The following is a 24720-nucleotide window of genomic DNA, read 5'->3' as shown; positions in this document are numbered from 1 at the left end:
CATCAAGAATCCATTCTTTCAGTGGTTATCTGTGCATTTGATGGGATGCAGATTTCTAACAGCCTTTTTTAAATTCCCCGCACATTCCCACCTCTCTGAATTGATATGGCACAATCATTTGTGATTAAAAACATCACTGATGGTAGTGAATAAGTGGTTAACATAATCAGGACAGTCTGCAAGAATTACATTTTACAATCTTCAACTCATTAAAAGTGCTTATTTGTTAACCAAAGGGTGATATGTTATTTACTGTGGTTGGATCCAGTGGCATAGCTTGAACGCTTCTCTTCTTTATCGTTAAGGAAACTTTGGTTAAAATATATATTTGGGTGAAAACTGGGCCCATCCATTTTTGTTGAGGCCCACCCAAAAGTAAATTCCTAGCTACACCCTTGGTTTTATCGCTTCTCCTCATGTCTAAAATGATCAGTGATGCCAACTTAGCAATTTTGCTGCTAGATTTAGCAACTTCTATTTATTTATTTGGAACTTTTAGCAACTTGAAGAGTGACTCAAATGCTCAAACACAATTTTTTATATTATATATTTCTTAAATATTGAGTGTACATTTATAACATTATGCTTGGTGTTATTTTATCCTGGAAATAGTTTAAAAAATTAATAACAACAGCTGTGAGAGTGACAGTAAATGTGCCATCTTCTCCCATCTGACAGTCCAAAACCTCCATGTGAGGCATTATAAGGCATATAGATCCACGTTTAAAAATAAATAATAATTAAAAAAAAACATCCCCAACACTACACCGCTGCCTACCTCTGGGTACTATTGCTAGTACAAATGTGGACTTTGTCATTGTTCATTAATGCAGTTTAATTACAAAACAAAATAAATAAAAAGTCAGAATTTTTGCAATGTGGAAAGTTCAGTAAGAGGTAAGCGCCTTGAGATTGTGCGATTAATCAGTCTGTTGGGTCTCTCAGATGTGATGAGCCTTAATGCTTAAGTTGTTAGTCTAAAGCCATTTAAAGTTATTTCCTAGCTTTAGTAATGTAGTAGTAATACGAGCGATCACAGAAAAAAAATTCTTTACAATTGATAATTGTGCTCTTGGTTAAGAGATTTTGGAAAACCCCAGAAAACAAAGCCAGCATATCAATGCCCATCAATGACTGGTAGAATTCGGATACACATAAGATGATAACCAGAATTTTTTTTCTGTGATCGCTCGTATTACTACTGCATTACTAAAGCTAGGAAATAACTTTAAATGGCTTTAGACTAACAACTTAAGCATTAAGGCTCATCACATCTGAGAGACCCAACAGACTGATTAATCACACAAACTCAAGGCGCTTACCTCTTACTGAACTTTCCACATTGGAGAGGACAATATGGCAGAGAGAATTGCAGTTTCTATAGTGAAAGACTCTTGTACACCATCTACCATGAAATAGGGAAATTCCCCCACTTGGACGGCTATTTTGCCACTGAGAAAATAGGATGCATTTCACCAAAATGACATTATCTTCAGAAAGCTGTCCAACAGACTACAGCATCATCAACAGGTGAACGCTCCACCTCTCTCACACACACACACACACACACACACACACACACACACAATAACATGTTAGTAACCGCTCAAGCTGTGCTACTAGTAGTTCTAAAGTGATGTTTTTGAGAGGCTTGGATACATAATTTGGTTTGAACCAGCGACAGCAGATTCTGATCTGTCGCGAAAGAAAGAAGTTTCATGCACAAAATGCATTTTTTTTGGCCATAACTAATTTTATAAAATGTAGTTGTTCATTGAACTGTTATATAAGCAATATCACACTCGCAATCGTGCTATATGGCCCCAAATCAGCACTGCTGTGATTACCTATGGCACTCGTGCCTGCGGCTGAATCACAGCTGATGTAGTGCCATATCAAACTCTTGCTTGTGTGATAAAGCTTAAATAAATATATATAGTGAGATATAAAGTCAGAATGTACATACAATAAATACATAGATATATTAAACAACATATACATTAGGGTTAGAAATTCTGTTTATTTTATGAAATGCTGTTATTTTAACACATTTACAGGTAAATAAAAAAATGGCTGCTCACTTGAATGAGTGTAAAATGACTGATTAACAGAAACACAGAACAGTTTTGTTTGGTCCTTCACAGCATCTGAATAACCTGTCTAGCTCTCTCCTTTCTCTTTTCATTATCTGCTGTATCTTCCTCTTTTCCTTGTCCTTCCCAGCGCACCAGCGCTTCTGCTTTCTGCAGTGTGGTCGCTCGTGCAGCTCCAAAGAGACCCTCAAGATAGGACAACAGCAACTCGAAATGAGCATCAGGAACCTGAGAGAGAGAGAGAGAGAGAGAGAGAGAGAGAGAGCGCGAGCAAATGCAGAGGGAATAAAATGCATTTTATAACATCCTCAAAAAAACAGGCATCAGAATAGAAATAATTCTATTCCTTCTTCCGGCATGCATAAATGGAGATGTTAGGCAGAATGTAAAAGCTTCGGTTTTCCATACAAGGTAAGTGGACAGCGATTAAAACAGCCAAGCTACAAAAAGGAAAAAACAGCAACAAAATAATCGTGACCGTTCCTCACACAAAGCTCTTGTATGGCTTGAGAAGAGTTATTTGGACTTATTTGGCAGTAAAAATCACCATCCATTTTCCTTGTATGGAAAGAAGCATCTCCGAAATTTCTTCTACACGGAAACAAGAAAATAAATGGGGGAGAATGATGAAAACATCAATCTTTAAAGCTCCAACGTGATTGATAACAGATGATATTAATGGTTTAACAGCGTTCTCTGTACCTTCACATCGTCATACATGTGCTGCAGTAACCACGTCTGCCTGGTTTTCTGAAACCTCCACTCCTCTTTTCTCTCAGACCAGCTAAACATAACAAAAGATATGTCAACACTAGATAGCTTAAGTCTGTCATTCAAACTTGAATGTTGGCTCGATAAAGACTTAGTATGGAATAGTCAAGTAGACCTTCAGAAAGAAAGATTTTGTTATTGTAACCTAAAGCCATGGCCTGGCCTGGCCTCGTGTGTGTGTGTTTGTTTTAATTTGAATTTTTTGACAAACATCCCATTGGCCCGTTTGAACATTGTCAATTCAAGTCTTAGGGACTATTTTGGATATTTCATCATCCGCTGTGCGAAAACCGCTATTCCGATCATTCCGAAAAGATATAGCAACGTGAGCCAGAACAGTCTGAAGGTCCGTGGCAAGTGTCCTGGGTGTAGCTTGAAAGCTGTAGGAGGAGTTACAATTGATAATTGTGCTCTTGGTTAAGAGATTTTGGAAAACCCCAGAAAACAAAGCCAGCATATCAATGCCCATCAATGACTGGTAGAATTCGGATACACATAAGACGATAACCATTTGTATCCTACCATGTGAGGTATTCCAGCGCCTGCTTCTCTGCAATATTTGTCATGACATTCTCTGTTTTTGTGCTTTTGCCTTCTTCTCTCAGTTTCTTGTTCTCCTCCTTTTTCCGAATCTTCTTCATCTTCCTCTCCAGCACTCGTATTTCCTCTGGACCCAGTTCTTCCTCTTCATTTGTGCCTTCCTCATCCTCCACTCCAGAATGTTCTCGCTTCAGTGAGGTGCTCGCATCTCCAGAGCTCTGAGAGAGGAAGTTACATTTAATATTCACATTGACACAAATGTCTTATGTGCAAAATAATCAAATGAACTCAAGCAGAACATATGACTAGAGCATATTTCAGGTCTATTACTATGTGTTTGTGTGTTTAATAATCAATCTAATCTGCAGATGAGAGCAGAAATATACAGTGATGACAACAAGACAGCCATGAGCCTCGGGGCACTTTTGCTTACTGTGTAAATGCAAAAGCACTTCTTGGAAAACTAGAATGTTTAGACGTTTTATGTGCTGGCTGCCGACTCATCAAACTGCACTAGCTACATTGAAAATCTACACAGTTGATATCAGAATGCATTACCATTATACAGTATCTATTACCACTGATATGTGGTACAGAATAATACAATATTTATATATGCATACCAACATGGGTTTCACATTGTACTCCAAGGTACCTCAAAGAATACCATGGCACTTTATTTTATGGTAACATAAATGGAAAACATAATCATCACTGGAACTTAAATGCAAGAAATTACATTTTTCCGAACACTCTCCACACAGGTCAGAAATGTGATATGAAGTCAGAATTGATTCAAATAAGTCAATTTCACTGGTTTGAACAAGCAACACATCTTTCCGTCCGTCTATCACACACACAAACACACAACAGTACACACTTTCTCCTTCACTCTTGTAGTTTTCCAGCCAGTAGGAAAGGTAATGGAGCATTTCTCCATCACATTGTTTGGTGTAAACAGAGGCAGCCATTGTATGTGTCTATTTGGCATAACCTGGTCCTCCTGTATTTACCCATTTGTACATTAGACATCGTAACTTCAGCAGGAGAAACAACTCCTTCAATTTTGCCAAACAGCAGAGAGAAACAAAGAATGGACAGTGAAAATAAAACAAACGTCTGCCTTCTTCATTTATTTCTCTGTGACCTTAAAGGACATATTGTGTGCATATGATCTCAAACCAGGAGAACAAGCTGGATATTATCCATGGATAAAAGTGGATAACAAAACATACGGTAAATCTGCTTTTTAAAATGTTTAATTTCAAACACTGGGCTGAGTACTATTGAAAGTATACATTTACTCTGTATAATTCCCAAAAAAAACATGATATATTGGAACATTTTCTGAATTGTATCAAGACGTTTTACTATAGCGATCTGAATGTTTTCTTAATCCAAACAAAACCAGTAGTTTTCATGTCAAGGTACACAATATGGTCAAAGTTATAGGGGGGTATTCAAGGAAGCATACAGTCAACTGTTCCAATTCATCCCAAATGTGTCCAATAGGGCTTTGGGTTTTGGCTTTGTGCAGGCTAGTTAGGTTCTTCTACACCCAACTTGGTAAATCATTTATGGACTTCACTTTCTGTTTTTTGCAAGTGTTATAGCAAAGGGTCTGAATACTTATGCCAATGCGATATTTCAGTTCTTTCTTTTTAATGCATTTGTAAAGTTATCAAAAATATGTTTTTTGCTTCGTCGTTATGGGGTATATAGTGTAGATTACTGTGGAAACAATAAATACATTTAAAGCATTTTAGCATAGGACTGCAATATAAAGAAATGTGAAAAAAAGGAAAGGGGAATGAACACTTTCTGAATGCACTAGTCAAATTTTTGTTTGCATGCCCTTGCTTCAATTTAGATCACTTGATTTATCGAATAAAAAAATCCAGTCCTCGTAGTGGCATAGTGGCCTACCTATATCCGAGACGCCAATCCGCACATCTTATCAAATGGCTTGTTGAGCGTGTTGAGCGTGTAGCGCGTAGACGTAGCACGTGGAGGCCCACGCTATTCTCCGCACAACTCACCACATGCTCCACCGAGAGCGACAACCACACATTATAGCGACCTCGAGGAAGTTACCCCATGTGACGCTACCCTCCCAAGCAACTGGGCCAATTTGGTTACTTAGGAGACCTGGCTGGAGTCACTCAGCACACCCTGGATTCAAACTCACGACTCCAGGTGTGGTAGTCAGTGTCAATACTCGCTGAGCTACGCAGGCCCCCGGGTAATGACATTCTTACACAAAAAATGCCTTTCCCAAAGTTTTGCAACAAAGTTGTAAATACAGAATTCTTTAGAATGTCCCCTATTGTCCATGTAGTGTACAATAATGTCATGTCTCTTTGTGTTTTAGACCTTGGAAAAGATAAAAGCAATACGGAAAATTCCTGTATATTTCCTCGCTATGTGATGAAAAAACAAAGGACGTGAGAGAGGGGAAGATGATGGAACATCTGATAACCTCTGACCCCACTGTCCGTTCAAATCACTCAAGCCTGCACTGGCCTGGTATTGACATCAACGAAACAAACTCAACTTCCCAGGACACTTACATCATAAGTCTCATCCTCTCCTGCATCTACACCAGCTTCCTCTTCCCACTCGGCCTTGCAGGTAACATCCTGATCCTACTGGTGAATTTTGACCCCCGTCAGCAGATGAGCACCCCTGACCTGTACTTCACAAACTTGGCTTTGGCCGACTTGGTGCTGGTTCTAGATTCTCTGATAGAGGTCTTTAACCTAAGTGAGCATTACTACGACAATGCAGTGCTGTGCTCATGCATGGCGCTATTCCTGCAGGTAAACATGTACAGCAGCGTGTTTTCGCTCACCTGGATGAGTTTGGATCGTTGCCTCGCGCTGACTGGTCTCAGCATTCGCGCACTGCCCAAGGATGTTTCCACAACGCACCATTCGCGCATTGCGAGAAGAGCTTGCGCGACCATTTGGGCAGCGGCTACTCTATGCACCTTGATTCCGTTCGTAACCGCACACATACATCACGGCTGGGGGCGTGGCTTCTGTTTTGCAGGCGTGGCAGAGGTGCAATGGTTGGAGGTGACGCTGGGATTCGCCCTGCCATTTTGCATAATGGCCATTTGCTACACCCTAATCGTGCGCGTTCTTCTCCGTTCTGAAAGGCCACAACGAACCAAAGCTCTACGCATGATCGTCGCATCTGTGACTGTGTTCTTCGTGTGCTGGTTGCCGGAAAATGTTTTTATTAGCGTGCATCTGTTGAGTGGCGAAACTGAGGCCTCGCGGCGCCGTGGAAACCACACACTGTGGCAGCGCTACCCACTGACGGGGCATGTGGTGACCTTAGCGGCTTGCGCCAACAGCTGTCTGAACCCACTTGTTTACAGTCTGCTGGGAAGCACTTTCCGACGTAAGCTGCAGGTATTTGTTGCACACCACGTGCACTGCCAGCATACATGCACACAGACTGCAAACACAACGCCTCCCTGCCCCTGTGTCACATGCAAAAACACACACCATTCGTGCTCTCATGAAAATAAGGACTCAGAAGAGGGGCATGACCTCAGGAGTGGAGAGGAGGGGGCCGAGGGACGAGAGTGTGTGTGTGACAGAGTGGGATAAGCATTGTCACGTATTACATAGACACATTGTGAGAAGGATGATCCAGAAAGGGTGTTCCAAAAGACCAGGATCTGCACACTTGTAAAGTTGAGCAAACAATATGACTGTAATTAAATGACTTAAAATCAACAAGAAATGCGGTGGTGGTGTAGTGGGCGCAGAACTGGTAAGCAGAAGGTTGCCGGTTCGATCCCCACAGCCACCACCATTGTGTCCTTGAGTAAGGCACTTAACTCCAGGTTGCTCCGGGGGGATTGTCCCTGTAATAAGTGCAACGTAAGTCACTTTGGATAAAGCGTCTGCCAAATGCATAAATGTAAATGGCGTTCACAGCCCATTTCACCTCCATAACAGGACTGGGTAAACATATAGATTTTCAGATGCATCGCGATTCTTTGATTGATATCGATATCAATTCTTAGATCCCAAGATTGATCTTTTACTATGTGCAAAAGATGCATGTCATCTCTTGTTATATGCACTAACAAGCTGATGCCGGTAGTCTTAAAGAAACAGTACCAATTTAGCACATGTTCTACATATCAATGTAAATAGTACAAATTATGCAAGTAAATAATAAACATATAACAAATATGCAACATAAATGCAATTTCAAGACATTTATTGATGGAATAGGCTAAATTTGAAAAATGTTCAAAACCTAAAATGTGACCAATATGATGAAAAACTGCTAAAATGAACATGGTAACAGAAATACCCATATGAATCGATAGCGAATCAAATCAAGAGCTTCAGAATTGGAATTGAATTGGGAAATCTGCATCCAATACCAAGCCATACTTGATAATGTGACTTGATGGGACTTGAGTGAAACAGAATATTCTCTTGGAACAAATGTAGGCAGAGCTTGATTTTATTAAATGGTAATTGATTGGATTGTGAAAAGTGGGCCATCCAGAGCAAAAGAGACTTTTATCCCCATTGGAATAATGTGCACTGATGAACGGAGTACAATAAGACAGTAAACATGATCAAATCTGATTTCAAGCTGACTTTAACTCATTAAATTGGTATTGATATTACTTCATTGAATTTTCCATGTATAACTGTATTGTAGGACTGTAAAGTTTGTTGTCTTATCAATGCATAATACTTGGACATTAATGCAACATAATGCATAGACGTAATGTGTTTTTGTTTTAAAGATGCGAGTTAGTGTTTTTATAAACAATGCTGTATATATAGCTGCAGATGTATTTTTATTGATTATTGATATGTTAACTCACCTCAGATTTACGTCCTTTTCTCTTCATCTCTGCTTTTTCTTCTGTTGTTTGTGTGTTTGTTTCGTCTCTGGCTCCTTTTGTGTTCACCAGATTTGATTTAGGAACATTTTCTTCAGAGTCCTGTAAATGTATCCTCACAGCATTCAATTATACAGACTATTTTAGGAAATGCATGTTAAAACAAAGCATGCCATGTATAAGCATTACAGCAGCATAATTCCCAAAACTCTCTTTATGGTCCTTTTATATTCCAAACTCTTGCGAGGTTTAGGACTGATAGTTCAGATCTTTACACACAAGCAAATCCATCATGTCTTCTCTTTACCTTGTGCTTCCTTTTCTTTTTCTTTGTGTGATCTTCCGGTCCATGTGTCATGTTCTCCGGCTGCTCACAATTCTGCGGCTCTTCTGTGATGTCTTCTACAGGAACACACGCCTGAAAAAAAACACATACATGTGTCGAATGAGAAATTATAAAAATAGAGTATTGTGCTATTTTAGACCACTTTTTACAGTGCTGTGAAAAAGTATTTGCACCCTTTCTGATTTCTTCTATTTTTCATACTAAATTGTTTTAGATCTTCAAACGGGATATAACATAAAACAAAGGCAACCTGAGTAAACACAACATACAGTTTTCAAATATATACATTTTTATATTGAAGCAATAAAATGAGAAAAAAAAATCTAACTGCCCCCTAAAATGTAATAGCCGGTTGTGCCACTTTTAGCAGCAAAAACTGTGATCAAATATGCTTCCAATAACTGGAGATCAGTCTTTCACAACGCTGTGGAGGAATTTTGTCCCACTCTTCTTTGCAGAACTGCTTTAGTTCAGCCGCATTGGAGGGTTTTCGAGCAAGAACTGCCTGGATGAGTCATCGCTGTGCTCTTGGAGAAATAATGGAAGGTCGGCTACTTCTGGGAAGGTTCACTACTGTGCCAAGTTTTCTCCAACTGGAGATAATGACTCTCACTGTGGTTCTTTGGAGTCCCAGAGCCTTTGAAATGGCTTTGTAATCCTTTCCAGACTGATCCACTTTTTCCTCAATTTCTTTTGACCTTTGCATAATGTGCTACTGGGTGAGACCGTTTAGCCAAATTCATGCTGCTGAAAAATGTATATTTAAGTGTTGATTGGATTGAACCGGGCTGGCAGTAATCAGGTCTGGGTGTGTCTAGTCTGAACCCCATTATGAATGCAGTTTCATAGATTTGGGGATTCAGTAACTAAGGGTTTCACACAGACGTTTACCTGCAGGTTGGCACCGGATAACTTTTTTGCTTCAATAAATATAATTGAAAAACTGAATTTTGTGTTTCCTCAGATTGTCTTTGTTTCATGTTAGATTTTGTTTGGATTTTTTAAACAATTTAGTGAGATATACACAAAAACAGAAGAAATCAGGATGGGGGCAAATACTTTTCAAAGCACTTTTAGCAACATTTAAATGTCCTCATCCTTTGCTCGCCCTCATGCCATCGCAGATGTGTATGACTTTCTTTCCTCTGCAGAACACAAATTAAGATTTCTAGAAAAACATTTCAGCTCTGTTGGTCCATTTAATGCAAGTGAATTGTGGCCAAATCTTTGAAGCTAAAAAAAGGACATAAAGGCAGCATAAAATAATCCATACGACTCCAATGGTTTAATCCATGTCTTCAGAAGTTATATGATAGGTGTGAATGAGAAACAGATCAATATTTAAGTCCTTTTTAACTATAAATTCTCCTCCCTGCCTGGTAGGTGACAATATTCACGAATTATGCGAATCGCCAAAATGTGATGGTATAAGTGGACATTTATAGTAGAAAAGGTCTTACTATTGATCCGTTTCTCACCCACACCTATCATACTGATTTTAAATACATGGATTAAACCACTGGAGTCATATGAATTACCTTTATGCTGCCTTTATGTGCTTTTTGGAGCTTCAAATTTTGGTCACCATTCACTTACATTGTATGGACATACAGAGATGAAAGATTCTTCTAGAAATCTTAATCTGTGTTCAGCAGAAGAAAGAAACTCATACACATCTGGGATGGCATGATGGTGAGTAAAATGATGAGGGAACTTTCATTTTTGGGTGAACTGTCCCTTTAATTATATATATATATATACATAAAAAACAAAAAAAAAGGAAACTCACTTTAGATTTCTTTTTCTTCTTCTGAGTATTTTCTTCATGATGTCCATTTGTGTATGAATTTGTTTCAGGTACCTTTTGTTTAACAACCAAAGAGATATATTCTCATAAATGCACAACAACAAACGCCAATTAAGCTTCTTATAATAACATGAACATATAAATCTCTCATCTTGTCTTTTTGAACATTCATGCAATAAATAAACATACAGGGATAAAGAAAAGCAGGGGAAGAAAGCAAATGATTTATCTCACCCCAGATTTACTCTTCTTCTGTCTTTTCCCATTGTTCACTTCAGATGTTTGTGTGTTATTTTCATCTTCCAGTGGCCTCACCAGATCAACTAATGGGTCCTGTATCATAAAAATCAAGAAATTAATGTGAAACTTATACTGTAATCATAGTATTCCAATAATACCATACAAGATAGATAGACAGACAGATCATATATTAAGCACACAAAATGCAAATAGATAGACAGACAGACAGACAGACAGATCATATATTAAGCACACAAAATGCAAATAGATAGACAGACAGACAGACAGACAGATCATATATTAAGCACACAAAATGCAAATAGATAGACAGATAGACAGACAGACAGATCATATATTAAGCACACAAAATGCAAATAGATAGACAGATAGATAGACAGACAGATAGACAGACAGACAGATCATATATTAAGCACACAAAATGCAAATAGATAGATAGACAGACAGACAGATCATATATTAAGCACACAAAATGCAAATAGATAGATAGACAGACAGACAGATCATATATTAAGCACACAAAATGCAAATAGATAGACAGATAGATAGACAGACAGATCATATATTAAGCACACAAAATGCAAATAGATAGATAGATAGACAGACAGACAGATCATATATTAAGCACACAAAATGCAAATAGATAGATAGACAGACAGACAGATCATATATTAAGCACACAAAATGCAAATAGATAGATAGACAGACAGACAGATCATATATTAAGCACACAAAATGCAAATAGATAGATAGACAGACAGACAGACAGATCATATATTAAGCACACAAAATGCAAATAGATAGACAGACAGACAGATCATATATTAAGCACACAAAATGCAAATAGACAGACAGATAGATAGATAGACAGACAGACAGATCATATATTAAGCACACAAAATGCAAATAGACAGACAGATAGACAGACAGACAGATCATATATTAAGCACACAAAATGCAAATAGACAGATAGACAGATAGATAGACAGACAGACAGATCATATATTAAGCACACAAAATGCAAATAGATAGATAGACAGACAGACAGACAGATCATATATTAAGCACACAAAATGCAAATAGATAGACAGACAGACAGACAGATCATATATTAAGCACACAAAATGCAAATAGATAGACAGACAGATAGACAGACAGACAGACAGATCATATATTAAGCACACAAAATGCAAATAGATAGACAGACAGATAGATAGACAGACAGACAGATAGATAGACAGACAGATAGATAGACAGACAGACAGACAGATCATATATTAAGCACACAAAATGCAAATAGACAGACAGACAGACAGATCATATATTAAGCACACAAAATGCAAATAGACAGATAGATCATATATTAAGCACACAAAATGCAAATAGACAGACAGATAGACAGACAGACAGATCATATATTAAGCACACAAAATGCAAATAGACAGATAGACAGACAGACAGATCATATATTAAGCACACAAAATGCAAATAGATAGATAGACAGATAGATAGACAGACAGACAGATCATATATTAAGCACACAAAATGCAAATAGATAGATAGACAGACAGACAGACAGATCATATATTAAGCACACAAAATGCAAATAGATAGACAGACAGATAGACAGACAGACAGACAGATCATATATTAAGCACACAAAATGCAAATAGATAGATAGACAGATAGACAGACAGATCATATATTAAGCACACAAAATGCAAATAAATAGATAGACAGATAGACAGACAGACAGATCATATATTAAGCACACAAAATGCAAATAGATAGACAGATAGATAGACAGACAGATAGACAGACAGACAGATCATATATTAAGCACACAAAATGCAAATAGATAGACAGACAGATAAGACAGACAGACAGATAGATAGACAGACAGATAGATAGACAGACAGATAGACAGACAGACAGACAGATCATATATTAAGCACACAAAATGCAAATAGATAGACAGACAGATAGACAGACAGACAGACAGATCATATATTAAGCACACAAAATGCAAATAGATAGATAGACAGATAGATAGACAGACAGATCATATATTAAGCACACAAAATGCAAATAGATAGACAGACAGATAAGACAGACAGACAGATAGATAGACAGACAGATAGATAGACAGACAGACAGATCATATATTAAGCACACAAAATGCAAATAGATAGACAGACAGATAGATAGACAGACAGATAGATAGACAGACAGATAGATAGACAGACAGATAGACAGACAGACAGATCATATATTAAGCACACAAAATGCAAATAGATACAGATAGACAGACAGACAGATCATATATTAAGCACACAAAATGCAAATAGATAGATAGACAGACAGACAGATCATATATTAAGCACACAAAATGCAAATAGATAGATAGACAGACAGTTAGATAGACAGACAGATAGACAGACAGACAGATCATATATTAAGCACACAAAATGCAAATAGATACAGACAGACAGACAGACAGATCATATATTAAGCACACAAAATGCAAATAGATAGATAGACAGACAGACAGACCATATATTAAGCACACAAAATGCAAATAGATAGATAGACAGACAGATAGATAGACAGACAGATAGACAGACAGACAGATCATATATTAAGCACAAAAAATGCAAATAGATAGATAGACAGACAGATAGACAGACAGACAGATCATATATTAAGCACACAAAATGCAAATAGATAGACAGATAGACAGACAGACAGATCATATATTAAGCACACAAAATGCAAATAGATAGATAGACAGATAGACAGACAGACAGATCATATATTAAGCACAAAAAATGCAAATAGATAGACAGACAGATAGATAGACAGACAGACAGATAGACAGACAGATCATATATTAAGCACACAAAATGCAAATAGATAGACAGATAGACAGACAGACAGATCATATATTAAGCACACAAAATGCAAATAGATACAGACAGATCATATATTAAGCAAACAAAATACAAATAGATAGATAGACAGATAGATAGACAGACAGATAAATAGACAGACAGACAGATCATATATTAAGCACACAAAATGCAAATAGATACAGACAGATAGACAGACAGACAGACAGATCATATATTAAGCACACAAAATGCAAATAGATAGATAGACAGACAGATAAATAGACAGACAGACAGATCATATATTAAGCACACAAAATGCAAATAGATACAGACAGACAGACAGACAGATCATATATTAAGCACACAAAATGCAAATAGATAGACAGACAGATAGATAGACAGACAGACAGATAGACAGACAGATCATATATTAAGCACACAAAATGCAAATAGATAGACAGATAGACAGACAGACAGATCATATATTAAGCACACAAAATGCAAATAGATAGACAGACAGATAGATAGACAGACAGACAGATAGACAGACAGATCATATATTAAGCACACAAAATGCAAATAGATAGACAGATAGACAGACAGACAGATCATATATTAAGCACACAAAATGCAAATAGATACAGACAGATCATATATTAAGCAAACAAAATACAAATAGATAGATAGACAGATAGATAGACAGACAGATAAATAGACAGACAGACAGATCATATATTAAGCACACAAAATGCAAATAGATACAGACAGATAGACAGACAGACAGACAGATCATATATTAAGCACACAAAATGCAAATAGATAGATAGACAGACAGATAAATAGACAGACAGACAGATCATATATTAAGCACACAAAATGCAAATAGATACAGACAGACAGATCATATATTAAGCACACAAAATGCAAATAGATACAGACAGACAGACAGACAGATCATATATTAAGCACACAAAATGCAAATAGATAGACAGATAGATAGACAGACAGATAAATAGACAGACAGACAGATCATATATTAAGCACACAAAATGCAAATAGATAGACAGATAGATAGACAGACAGATAAATAGACAGACAGACAGATCATATATTAAGCACACAAAATGCAAATAGATACAGACAGACAGACAGACAGATCATATATTAAGCACACAAAATGCAAATAGATACAGACAGATCATATATTAAGCACACAAAATGCAAATAGATAGACAGATAGATAGACAGACAGATAAATAGACAGACAGACAGATCATATATTAAGCACACAAAATGCAAATAGATACAGACAGACAGACAGACAGACAGATCATATATTAAGCACACAAAATGCAAATAGATAGACAGACAGACAGACAGATCATATATTAAGCACACAAAATGCAAATAGATTAGCAGTTCATAGAATAGCTCTGATCAATAGAACATCATTGAAAGGAATTCTACTGGAACTATCAGAAAAGAGATCAATAGAAAATATAAACAAGTAAGTTATGATAAAATATGCCAATTTAATACAGCATGGCATCAGACCAAACCCCTACAGTCATTATATACAGTCATAACAGTAGCCTTAAACCTGACAAAGGTTGGAATAGTTAAAGATCTTCAGATATTTGTCTACAAACAAAACATCTCCAAAAGTCTTCTCCTCACCTTGTGTTTCCTTTTCTTATTCCTTGTGTGATCTTCCCGTCCACGGGTCGTGTCCAATATCTGTTCAGAGTCCTGTGGTTTCTCTGTGATGTCTTCTGCACAAACACATGTCTGAAAATAACACATATGGTGAGTCGAATTAGAAATGAGAAGAACAAAACATACAGGTGACTTAGAGATAGATGTCTCAGGCTGTCACTTTAATCAACATACTGAAGTAACTAGCTTCTGTTTACATGTAGTTTTTCAGATATATAATGTAGATTAAAACAAAATTCTTCTTCTGTGTATTCTCTGCACAATCTCCATTAGTGTATGTATCCTTTAGTTTCAAAACCAAATATATATATATTAATACACAATTAAATTGGCATATCATTTTATTAACACACACACACGCACATACATGCATATATATTGTATATACTGTATATGGCATTAAAAAAAAAAAAACAATGCTTTACACACCTTTGTTTTTCTTTTCTTGCTCTTGTGTTTGCAGATCTCTGCATTTTCCTCATGTGTCTCTGTTGATCGTCTCATCTGAGCATTTTCTTCTGATATGTTACCTGTATGTTCACACCCCTGAGATTTCTGAAAGCCAGACAAATATTCATATTAGCAATATGAAACATGATGATTCAACTGGCCTCTTTTTGTAGTTTAAACGTAAAGATTCAAAATGATTTAGGATTTCATATGTGGATCTGTGGATATTTCAACTGGGATCCCAGGAAAGGCCACATGTTGTTTCACACTGTAGAATATTTTCACAACCGCTCACCTCATCGTCAGACTTTCTCTTCTTTTTCTTCTTCTTGTCATTCACCTCTTGTACATCTGTGATCTCATCTAAACCAGGTTTGATTTTCTTCTGCTTGACAGAATCAAACTTGGGTCCCAGAGCTCGACTCTTCGTCATGGCAACAAATCTGGGGTGGTGGAACAACAGCACACATGTTGCTTTAGAATCAAATTATGATGATATTCGTGTTCAAATTCATGCAGCGTTCCCCCACTTACCACCCACAAGTTTCTCAATTAAAATATTGTTGTTGACAAATGTCACTTTGAAGGTAAATAAACAACAAAAAGAACAATGTATATAATGTGATAGTGATCACACACACTAAAGGTATGTCATTTTAAAATAATAAATCATTAAAAAAAAACCTTGAAAGCCATTTTGGTCATTTAAAGTTATTTTCACCGATATGGCAGTTGGTAGTCATACATTGTAAACTATTTACACTAAACGCATAATATTAGCTGGACAAATTGATCAAATGTACTGAATTTACTGACTTGCAGACAAAGTAAATGCTTCCAATACTTTCAAACACTCACGTGTTGTCGGACTCCGCCACGAAAACGTCCGTGCTTGATGACGTTCTATGGTTATGCAAAATTCTGCACGCTGATTGGTTAACGCACAGACTTCTGGGATATGTAGTATTTATTGTACCATCTCGCGAACTTAAAGGGATAGTTCACCCAAAAATTGTAATCCCCTAATGATTTACTCACCCTCATGCCATTCCAAATGTGTATGATTTTCTTTCTTCTGTTGAACACAAAAAATATTTTAGAAGAATATTTCAGCTCTGTAGTTCCTCACAGTGCAAGTGAACAGTGGCTAGAACTTTGAAGCTCCAAGAAGCACATAAAGGCAGCAGAAAAGTAATCAATATGACTCCACTGCCTTAATGTGCCTTTTGGAGCTTCAAAGTTCTGGCCACCATTTACGTGCATTGTATGGATCTACAGAGCTAAAATATTCTACTAAAATTTTAAATTGTGTTTTGGGGGGGCGCATCCACATCTGGAGTGGCATGAGAGTGAGAAAATCATTGGGGATACATTTTTTTGGGTGAACTGTTCCTTTAAAACTAGTAAGTTAAATATTTGTTATTAATGACACTATGATGTTGTATCTGAGAAAATATATTAAATACAACTGTTTTATCCAAAGCGCCATAAATAAATACATAAATAATTAAAAATAAAACTAAGGCGGAACTACATTACAGTTTATTGTAGTTTCCGGACGGAATTAACAGTCGCACTCGTTACATGAACGTAAATCACGCTCTGATGTAAGGAAACTTCAAGATGTCAACTGCAGGACAACGAGTCTGCTTTAATTTTTCCCGTTTTTCTTTATATCACCATATTTTCATCAACACAAGGCAGGGCACTTTAAGGCAAGTAAACGTTTTGTGTATAAATTATGAAAAAGTCACCGTTAACCTCAACAGGGATTATGGAGACAACCTGCTGTAGTTAAAGCAAACCTGTAATTAATTAAATTGTATTTTTTTTTTCTATCTGTTGTTTAAATATATGTATAGTCTTCAAATCTTATTTGACGGACATAATTAATTCACAGCCTTTAAATGGTCAGCTGACCTTGGCTAGAGGCAGGGGCGTAGATTCCAAGGGGCACCCCAATAATCAAAACAAGTATGCTCGAGCCATGTCATGATATGTATTAAATGCATGACATTTTTTTAAGATAGTGACGTCTGTAGGATCAGAGTTCACACACATTCAGAAGAGGTTTTCAGCATTACCTGTTATACACAGAGATTTGACCAGACTCCTTCAAGCTTTTATATTTATTGTGCACTTTAGAGGCTGAAATGCCCCAAATCCTTCCAATTTGTCTTTGGGGAACATTGTACTCAAAGCACTCGATTATTTGCTGATGCATCTGTTGGCAAAATGGTGAGCCTTGACCCATCTGCTGTTTCAAACCACCTGATCAGGTTTTTATTCTTCTGGAGTGTGTTGCAAACATGTGTTGTTCTAGTGCTTTTGACAGTAGCAGAGGGTGAATCATTTACAAATCAATCATTTTTGTTATTAATAGCATTATCCATACTATCCCAACATTCGGAATTGGGGTTGAACATCTTTAGAAGTTACGTGCCAAGTCATTGTCTTTTTTTTTAACTTGTAGATCATGTGCCACAAGGACGCTGTCCATGACATCACAGCTTTCCGCAAAGTCCAGAAAACTTCCGGATGGTGATGAAGAAACTTCTAAACCCATCAAGTTCTCCACAAGCAAGGCCAGTCACCAAACCTGGAACGTGGACCGCTCGCTGGGCAGCACTTACCAGCGCCCCTGGTGGAAAGTTTTACCCATCAGCATATTTGGTGTGGGCTTCCTCCTCTGGTGCATCTTCAGGAAGGAGTCGGAGATAGACGAGACTCTGGAGAAACATCTATTTGAACATTTACCAGGACTGCTGTCGGATGAAGAGGAAGAAATTGACAAAAGTAAACCATGACAGTGGCTTAAAAAGGGACATTTTCCATTTGTGATGTTTATTTATTCAGATATGCCTTCAGAATTAAAATGTAACCATTTTCTCTATACTGCAACGGAGTTAAAAGTATTCTATTATTCAGGTTGTCCATTAATCGCAGGGTTGGTGGTTTGATTCTTGACCCACAGGACTCCACATGCCAAAGTGTCCTTGGGCAAGACTCTGAACCCCAAAATGCTCCCAATGGCAGGCTAGCTCTGCCATCATTGGTCTTTGAATGTGATGGTGTAAAGTGCTTTGAATACCGCCAAGGTTAAAAAGGTGCTATATAAGTGCAGACTGTTAACTGACTCGAAAGTTAGAACTCGATCAGAGAACTCGATCAAGCTGAAAAGGCTAAACACCACAACGATGAATTGATTGTCAATTAAATAGTTCCCAGTTTAGTCAATTTTCAAGATTTACACATTAAAATTGTATACATTTTCATTAAAAAGAATATGGTAAATTTAAATGTTAAAGTTCATTATAAAGCGCAAATGTGATTATCTTGAAATGTGCAAATCTTAAGACCAATAATAAATGGACTAGTGAATTCCAATCATAGTCTGACTGCTTTGATAGCTAAAAATCTCTTCACAAAGTCAAATGCACTGGATCAAATGCAATAAATGTAAAACTTCCCTAGCCTAGAAGTTGGGTACATGCAGTCTGAATGCATGCAACAATGAAATGTGCTGTAAATTCAGTGATTTAATATACAATCAGGTCCAAATATTTAAAAACTGGTTTCCAAAGAAGCAGAAATCACATACAAAAAGTTTAATTCCATGTCATGAAAATTTAACAGACTCCACCAAAGCCAAAAATAAATTAAAGCAACACACATTGAGGTAGTGGAAAGTTTTTATTTACAACCAAATGGCCACAATAGAAGACGGAAAAAAAAAAAAAAAAAAATCCAATATAACTAAAATAAAATTGACACTAATTCATCATGAAGCATGCAGACTAGGCAGAGGTATATGAAAGTCTAAAATACAAACTTTAAAAACCTGAGGAGCTCCGGGAATGTTCTGACACTGCCCGCCCCCCCCCACCCACCCAAACTATACCCACAAAACACACCTACCCTACAGAAACTTAACACCCCACTCAACACTACACGGCCATTTTTATTCATGTAAGAACCCTGATGCCCCACCCTCCTAACCCACCCTCGCACCAAAACCCTCCCAAATATTCCTCCACACAAAAAAAGTTTGAGTGAATAGCCAAGAGTTTAGGCACGCTCTCCACGGATTCGACGGGCCAGCTGGATGTCTTTGGGCATGATGGTGACACGTTTGGCGTGGATGGCACACAAGTTGGTGTCCTCAAACAGGCCAACCAAGTATGCTTCACTTGCTTCCTACATTTGAGAGAAAACATAATAGCTGAAGTTGGTAAAACAGGAGTGCTTCAAGAACAAGGTTAATTACAAAGGAAGTCCATTCAACTCCAGTTCTGCAAAGTTTAGGTCCAACCCTAATCAAACACACTTAAGCCAATCAAGGTCTTAAAGATTTAGGGTTGGAGCCAAAGTATGCAGGACTGTAGCCCTCCAGGACTAGAGTTGATCTCAGATCTCCATAATAATCCAGCACCAGGAAACACACCTGCAAGGCTCCAATGGCAGCGCTCTGGAAACGCAGGTCAGTTTTGAAGTCCTGAGCGATCTCACGAACCAGACGCTGGAATGGAAGCTTGCGGATCAGCAACTCGGTGGACTTTTGGTACCGACGAATCTCACGAAGAGCCACGGTACCAGGACTGGAGAAAAGTAACCAGAAAAATTATTGCTGCCTTTTAGTACTCAGTTTAGATAGGTCTAGTTTTTATTATGCATTCATGCTAGGACAAAAAATTAAATATGCATTTATATTCTATTCAGTTAATAGATTGAAACTAGACTACATGCAGATGTCTCAATTTAGGACCAAAAATGGTGCGTAGTCTTTGAAAATAACAAACAAAAGAGCCACAGCAAGGAAACATTTATGCAATTAAATATACAGTACTGCACAAGATGCTTGATTGTTTTGGACATAATGTGGCTTTTTTTTTTTTCCAATGACATCACTGCAGTACTTTTATGAAAAGTATAATGTTTAACCCTATAATGCCACCTCTTATCCAATTTAAGATGCGATTTTGCCCAATAGACTTAGAGGTTCCCACTGGATTTTCATGGTGGCAGTTCTGGATTTATGAGTGAAGCTGTGATAAGTATTTAATGAAATGTTCTTACATTACAGTATTAGAACATGCACGTTTGAGACATTGAGTGCAATTTGTAAATCCAAAACCTGCCACAACACAATTCAGTTTCTCTTGATTTACCATTTGTGTGTGAGCAAAATGAATTATGCTTTGGCCTATAAACAACCGACAACATTTCTCCCAAATATTGTCATTTGAGCATTTATTTGCAGAACATGACAAATGATCAATAAAACAAAATAGATGCAGTGTTTTCAGACCTCGAATAATGCAAACAAAAGTTCATATTCATTTTTTAAACACAATACCAATGTTTTAACGTGGAAGAGTTCAGAAATCAATATTTGGTGGAATAACCCTGATTTTCAAATCACAGCTTTCATGTGTCTTGGCATGCTCTCTACCAGTCTTTCACATTGCTGTTGGGTGACTTTATGCCACTCATGTTGCAACAATTGAAGAAGCTCGTTAATTGATTCATGCACCTTCACAAAAGACTAATCTGCCGATTTCAGCCTTTCTGAAGCACCCCCAGATCATCCACCAAATTTCACAGTGGGTGCGAGATACTATGGCTTGATGGCCTCTCCAGGGCTCAGTCTAACCATTAGATGATCTGGGGGTGCATCAGCAAGGCTGGAATCAGGCAGATTAGTCTTTGTGAAGGATGCATGATTCAAGTTACATACAAGGTTATCCTGGATGAAAACTTCCTTCTGCTCTGACAATGTTCCCAAACTCTGAGGATTGTTTTTTCCATCAAGGCAATGCTCCATGACACACAGACAAGTCAATCAATGTGTGGATGGAGGACCACCAGATCAAGACCTGGTCATAGCCATCCCAAGACCTGAACCCCATTGAAACCCTCTGTTTGATGGCCTCTTCCTCTCAAAGCAGAGCTGCTGGATTTGTTGCACCAGGAGTGGCATAAAGTCACCCAACAGCAATGTGAAAGACTGGTAGAGAACATGCCAAGACACATGAAAGCTGTGATTGAAAATCAGTGTTATTCCACCAAATAGAGGCTTCTGAACTCTTCTGAAGTTAAAACATTAGTATGTGTCGTTTCAAAATGAATATGAACTTTGTTTGCATTATTCGAGGTCTGAAAACACTGCATCTATTTTGTTATATTGATCATGTCCAGTTCGCCTACAACTTGACGTGACGGTTTCTTACCGGTATCTGTGAGGCTTCTTGACTCCACCGGTGGAGGGCGCACTCTTCCTGGCCGCCTTAGTGGCCAGCTGCTTCCTGGGGGCTTTGCCGCCGGTGGACTTACGGGCGGTCTGTTTGGTACGTGCCATGGCACTCTAATGAAGCAGTCTGGACAGAAGAATAAAGGCATCGATGAACACGGACAGCCGAGGGAAATACCACATTGCATGACGTAATCAAAAACAAAAACCCCAGTTCACTGTCTCCGCCCACAATAAAGTGATGCACACGCATTTGTAACGTTTAGGAAAATAGGAGAGCATGACGAAACTGTCCATATTACAACTTGGGGGCGCCATTTAGGAGCTCAAACGGTAAACGGGTGGCTACACGGGCTAAATAGACGGTATTACACATGTATAAAAAGCAACTTTTCGCATTACATTAAAGTGCGTGCAATGTTTACGTTGCCCTTTAAACAAGTATAAACAAGAGTTGCTGTAACACCATGAGCAACTCGTAGTGAGACACTGAGTCACACACACACAAAACTGACTAGAAGCCCCATTCAACAAACAAAACACAAAACACACACACACACAGCCTGAAGGCAAAAACTACTATAGCCGCATTCATTAGACCATTAAGCCACTGGTCTTGAAAATACGTTCCCTTGTCATTATGGCGAAATAAAAGCAACAGCATATCTAAATTTAGAAGATAGATAACTAATGCAGTAGTGAAGTCCTCCATCTCATGATGAGACACGTTTCTGTCTTTATGAGTAACATGGCGCCCAAGAACACCTTTTCTTTGTCTACACCGACAATTCAATAACGCAGTCTGAAAGTGTCAATATAAAGAACGACGTATAAAATCGTGTTACGTATTTTAAACAAAACGTATTTAAAGTTAAGAACACCAAGGGATAAAACCGAAGTAAATATCTGCTCATCGCTACCGCGACAAAAAAAAAAAACAATGAACCGAAAGCAACCGATTCTCATTTATACCGACAGAATAGGCTGAAGCCTAAATACATTTTGTGTGCTAAAATGATAGATACACACTTTATAATACAAGAAACTTCGAAACTCCGGTGTTTTAATAACAACCGTTAGCGATACTCACAGTTTTCTGTTTCTGTAATCAGTGAAACCCAAAACAAGGAACGTCGGTCACACGCTAAGATAACTGCCTTGAATTTATACGGTTAGTGACGTCAGTACGCGGCTAAGCCACGCCCACTCAATTTCTCATTGGCTGAAAGAGCAAGTGCGGAATTTGTCCCGCTGTAGTATTAGTATAATTGCTATAATAGTCCAAGCGCTCTTTTGATGCAACTTTAAGGGTTTTCCCATTTTCTGTTTCTGTAAATAAATCAGAATTAAACGTGATCTTGAAATCTCCGTGGTTTCAAAGGAACGTTTAATCAAGAATCTTTCTGAATCCTCTGTGTTACAGATTTTACAGCACCGGCTTCACTGTTGGGTAAGGTACTCTTAAAAAAGTAATGAATTACTAACTACTAATTACATCTTCTACAGTGTAATTAGATTGTTGTACTCATTAGTACTCAGTCTGAAAAGTAATTGCATTAATTATTACAAATGACTTTCTAAACCCTTATCAACCACGACCAGATGAAAAATGCAAGGATAGACATGAAAATATTCTTTTAATTATTTCAAATAAATCATATAAAATCAAATAAATTATTCATGAACTGGCCAAAGCATTTAAGGGGGCAGCATTAAATTAGAAAACATACATTTTGGGGGCCTGGTTAACTCAGCGAGTAAAGATGCTGACTGCCACCCTGAGTCCAGCCAGGTCTCCTAAGCAACCGAATTGGCCTGGTTGCTAAGGAGGGTAGAGTCACATGGGGTAACCTCCTCGTGGACCCTATAATGTGGTGCGCTCTCGGTGGGGTGCGTGGTGAGTTGTGCGTGGATGCCACAGAGAATAGTGTGAAGCCTCCACATGCACTATGTCTCCGTGGTAACGTGCTCAACAAGCCACATGATAAGATGCAAGGATTGATGGTTTCAGACGCGGAGGCAACTGAGAGTCGTCCTCCACCACCCGGATAGAGGTACGCCACCACAAGGACTTAAGATTATGTGCCACAGCTGGTGGAACGTTTAAAATGTGACTGTAGAGCAGAGGGGGGCGGGGCGGGGCTGGGCTGGGCTGGAATGACGCACGCCCGGTCCCCAATCAGCCTGATGGGGCGCGCAAGGGATAAAGGTGGCCGGTGACGACAGTTCGAGGTCTCTGCAATGGGCATCCCTCCTCCCTCCTGGGTTTCAGCACCAATGTAAGGGGGTAAAGATGGGCAAGGAGGAGGCGAGAAGTGGCTTGACAATATAAATAAAGTTTAATGATGAACAAAAACATAAACCCATACAGGGCAGCTGCCCGTAATTCTCTCTCTCTTGAACTGTTGTCACCAGCCGCCTTTATCCCTCGTGCACCCCATCAGGCTGATTGGAGACCGGGCGTGCGTCATTACAGCCCGGCCCCGCCCTCTTCCGCTCTACATTGATGTTTGTTCTTAGAAGAAGCCTTTGAACGGTGCACACGGCACACACATGGGCGTTCAACATTTGTAAATAAAATTGTTAAATCAACATTTCCAATTCAGAAAAAGAAGAAGAGTTATAAGTCTCACGTGGATTCATTTATGTGGTAAATTTGAGACCTGTTTTATTACTATGGGATGTTGTTGATCACAGATTAGTTGACTTTCTT

At 38.1% G+C, this 24720-nt stretch overlaps 4 protein-coding genes across 4 annotated transcripts; 2 read left to right on the top strand and 2 right to left on the bottom strand.

Annotated features, from left to right (window-relative positions):
* Window positions 1-2007: 2007 nt before the first annotated feature.
* Window positions 2008-16656, bottom strand: LOC127635076 (PC4 and SFRS1-interacting protein). Its single transcript, XM_052114852.1, has 11 exons — window positions 16616-16656; window positions 16053-16200; window positions 15737-15862; window positions 15269-15379; window positions 10677-10775; window positions 10425-10496; window positions 8597-8707; window positions 8272-8391; window positions 3387-3622; window positions 2796-2877; window positions 2008-2321 (listed from the first exon to the last, which is right to left on the bottom strand). Exons 2-11 carry the CDS (start codon window positions 16188-16190, stop codon window positions 2139-2141), a joined length of 1278 nt encoding a protein of 425 aa, XP_051970812.1. The 5' UTR covers window positions 16191-16200; window positions 16616-16656; the 3' UTR covers window positions 2008-2138.
* LOC127635077 (G-protein coupled estrogen receptor 1-like) lies at window positions 4438-8235 on the top strand. Its single transcript, XM_052114853.1, has 2 exons — window positions 4438-4640; window positions 5776-8235. The coding sequence occupies exon 2, from the start codon at window positions 5864-5866 to the stop codon at window positions 7022-7024; it is 1161 nt and encodes a 386-aa protein (XP_051970813.1). The 5' UTR covers window positions 4438-4640; window positions 5776-5863; the 3' UTR covers window positions 7025-8235.
* Window positions 16657-17330: 674 nt separating the features above from the next.
* LOC127634710 (protein ccsmst1-like) lies at window positions 17331-19653 on the top strand. Its single transcript, XM_052114363.1, has 2 exons — window positions 17331-17472; window positions 18231-19653. The coding sequence occupies exons 1-2, from the start codon at window positions 17381-17383 to the stop codon at window positions 18562-18564; spliced, it is 426 nt and encodes a 141-aa protein (XP_051970323.1). The 5' UTR covers window positions 17331-17380; the 3' UTR covers window positions 18565-19653.
* A 99-nt stretch (window positions 19654-19752) lies between these two features.
* LOC127634711 (histone H3.3A) lies at window positions 19753-23182 on the bottom strand. The gene is made up of 4 exons (XM_052114364.1): window positions 23098-23182; window positions 21988-22134; window positions 20202-20355; window positions 19753-19954 (listed from the first exon to the last, which is right to left on the bottom strand). Exons 2-4 carry the CDS (start codon window positions 22113-22115, stop codon window positions 19826-19828), a joined length of 411 nt encoding a protein of 136 aa, XP_051970324.1. The 5' UTR covers window positions 22116-22134; window positions 23098-23182; the 3' UTR covers window positions 19753-19825.
* Window positions 23183-24720: the final 1538 nt, after the last annotated feature.

The sequence above is a fragment of the Xyrauchen texanus genome, chromosome 42 (assembly GCF_025860055.1).
Source record: "Xyrauchen texanus isolate HMW12.3.18 chromosome 42, RBS_HiC_50CHRs, whole genome shotgun sequence".
Taxonomy (NCBI): Eukaryota; Metazoa; Chordata; class Actinopteri; order Cypriniformes; family Catostomidae; genus Xyrauchen; species Xyrauchen texanus.
This window is presented reverse-complemented; position numbering and strand designations above follow the sequence as displayed.

Excerpts from the sequence above, each read along its gene's own strand:
- LOC127635076 (XM_052114852.1), bottom strand. The coding sequence starts at position 16,190 with ATGACGAAGAGTCGAGCTCTGGGACCCAAGTTTGATTCTGTCAAGCAG. Across the intron at positions 15,380-15,736 it reads GCAAGAAAAGAAAAACAAAG|ACATGTGTTTGTGCAGAAGA; the intron begins GTGTGTAAAGCA and ends TGTTATTTTCAG. Across the intron at positions 2,322-2,795 it reads ACATGTATGACGATGTGAAG|GTTCCTGATGCTCATTTCGA; the intron begins GTACAGAGAACG and ends TCTCTCTCTCAG.
- LOC127634710 (XM_052114363.1), top strand. The coding sequence starts at position 17,381 with ATGTCAACTGCAGGACAACGAGTCTGCTTTAATTTTTCCCGTTTTTCT. Across the intron at positions 17,473-18,230 it reads ACAAGGCAGGGCACTTTAAG|ATCATGTGCCACAAGGACGC; the intron begins GCAAGTAAACGT and ends TTTAACTTGTAG.
- LOC127634711 (XM_052114364.1), bottom strand. The coding sequence starts at position 22,115 with ATGGCACGTACCAAACAGACCGCCCGTAAGTCCACCGGCGGCAAAGCC. Across the intron at positions 20,356-21,987 it reads AAGAAGCCTCACAGATACCG|TCCTGGTACCGTGGCTCTTC; the intron begins GTAAGAAACCGT and ends ACTTTTCTCCAG. Across the intron at positions 19,955-20,201 it reads CTGCCATTGGAGCCTTGCAG|GAAGCAAGTGAAGCATACTT; the intron begins GTGTGTTTCCTG and ends TCTCAAATGTAG.
- LOC127635077 (XM_052114853.1), top strand. The coding sequence starts at position 5,864 with ATGATGGAACATCTGATAACCTCTGACCCCACTGTCCGTTCAAATCAC.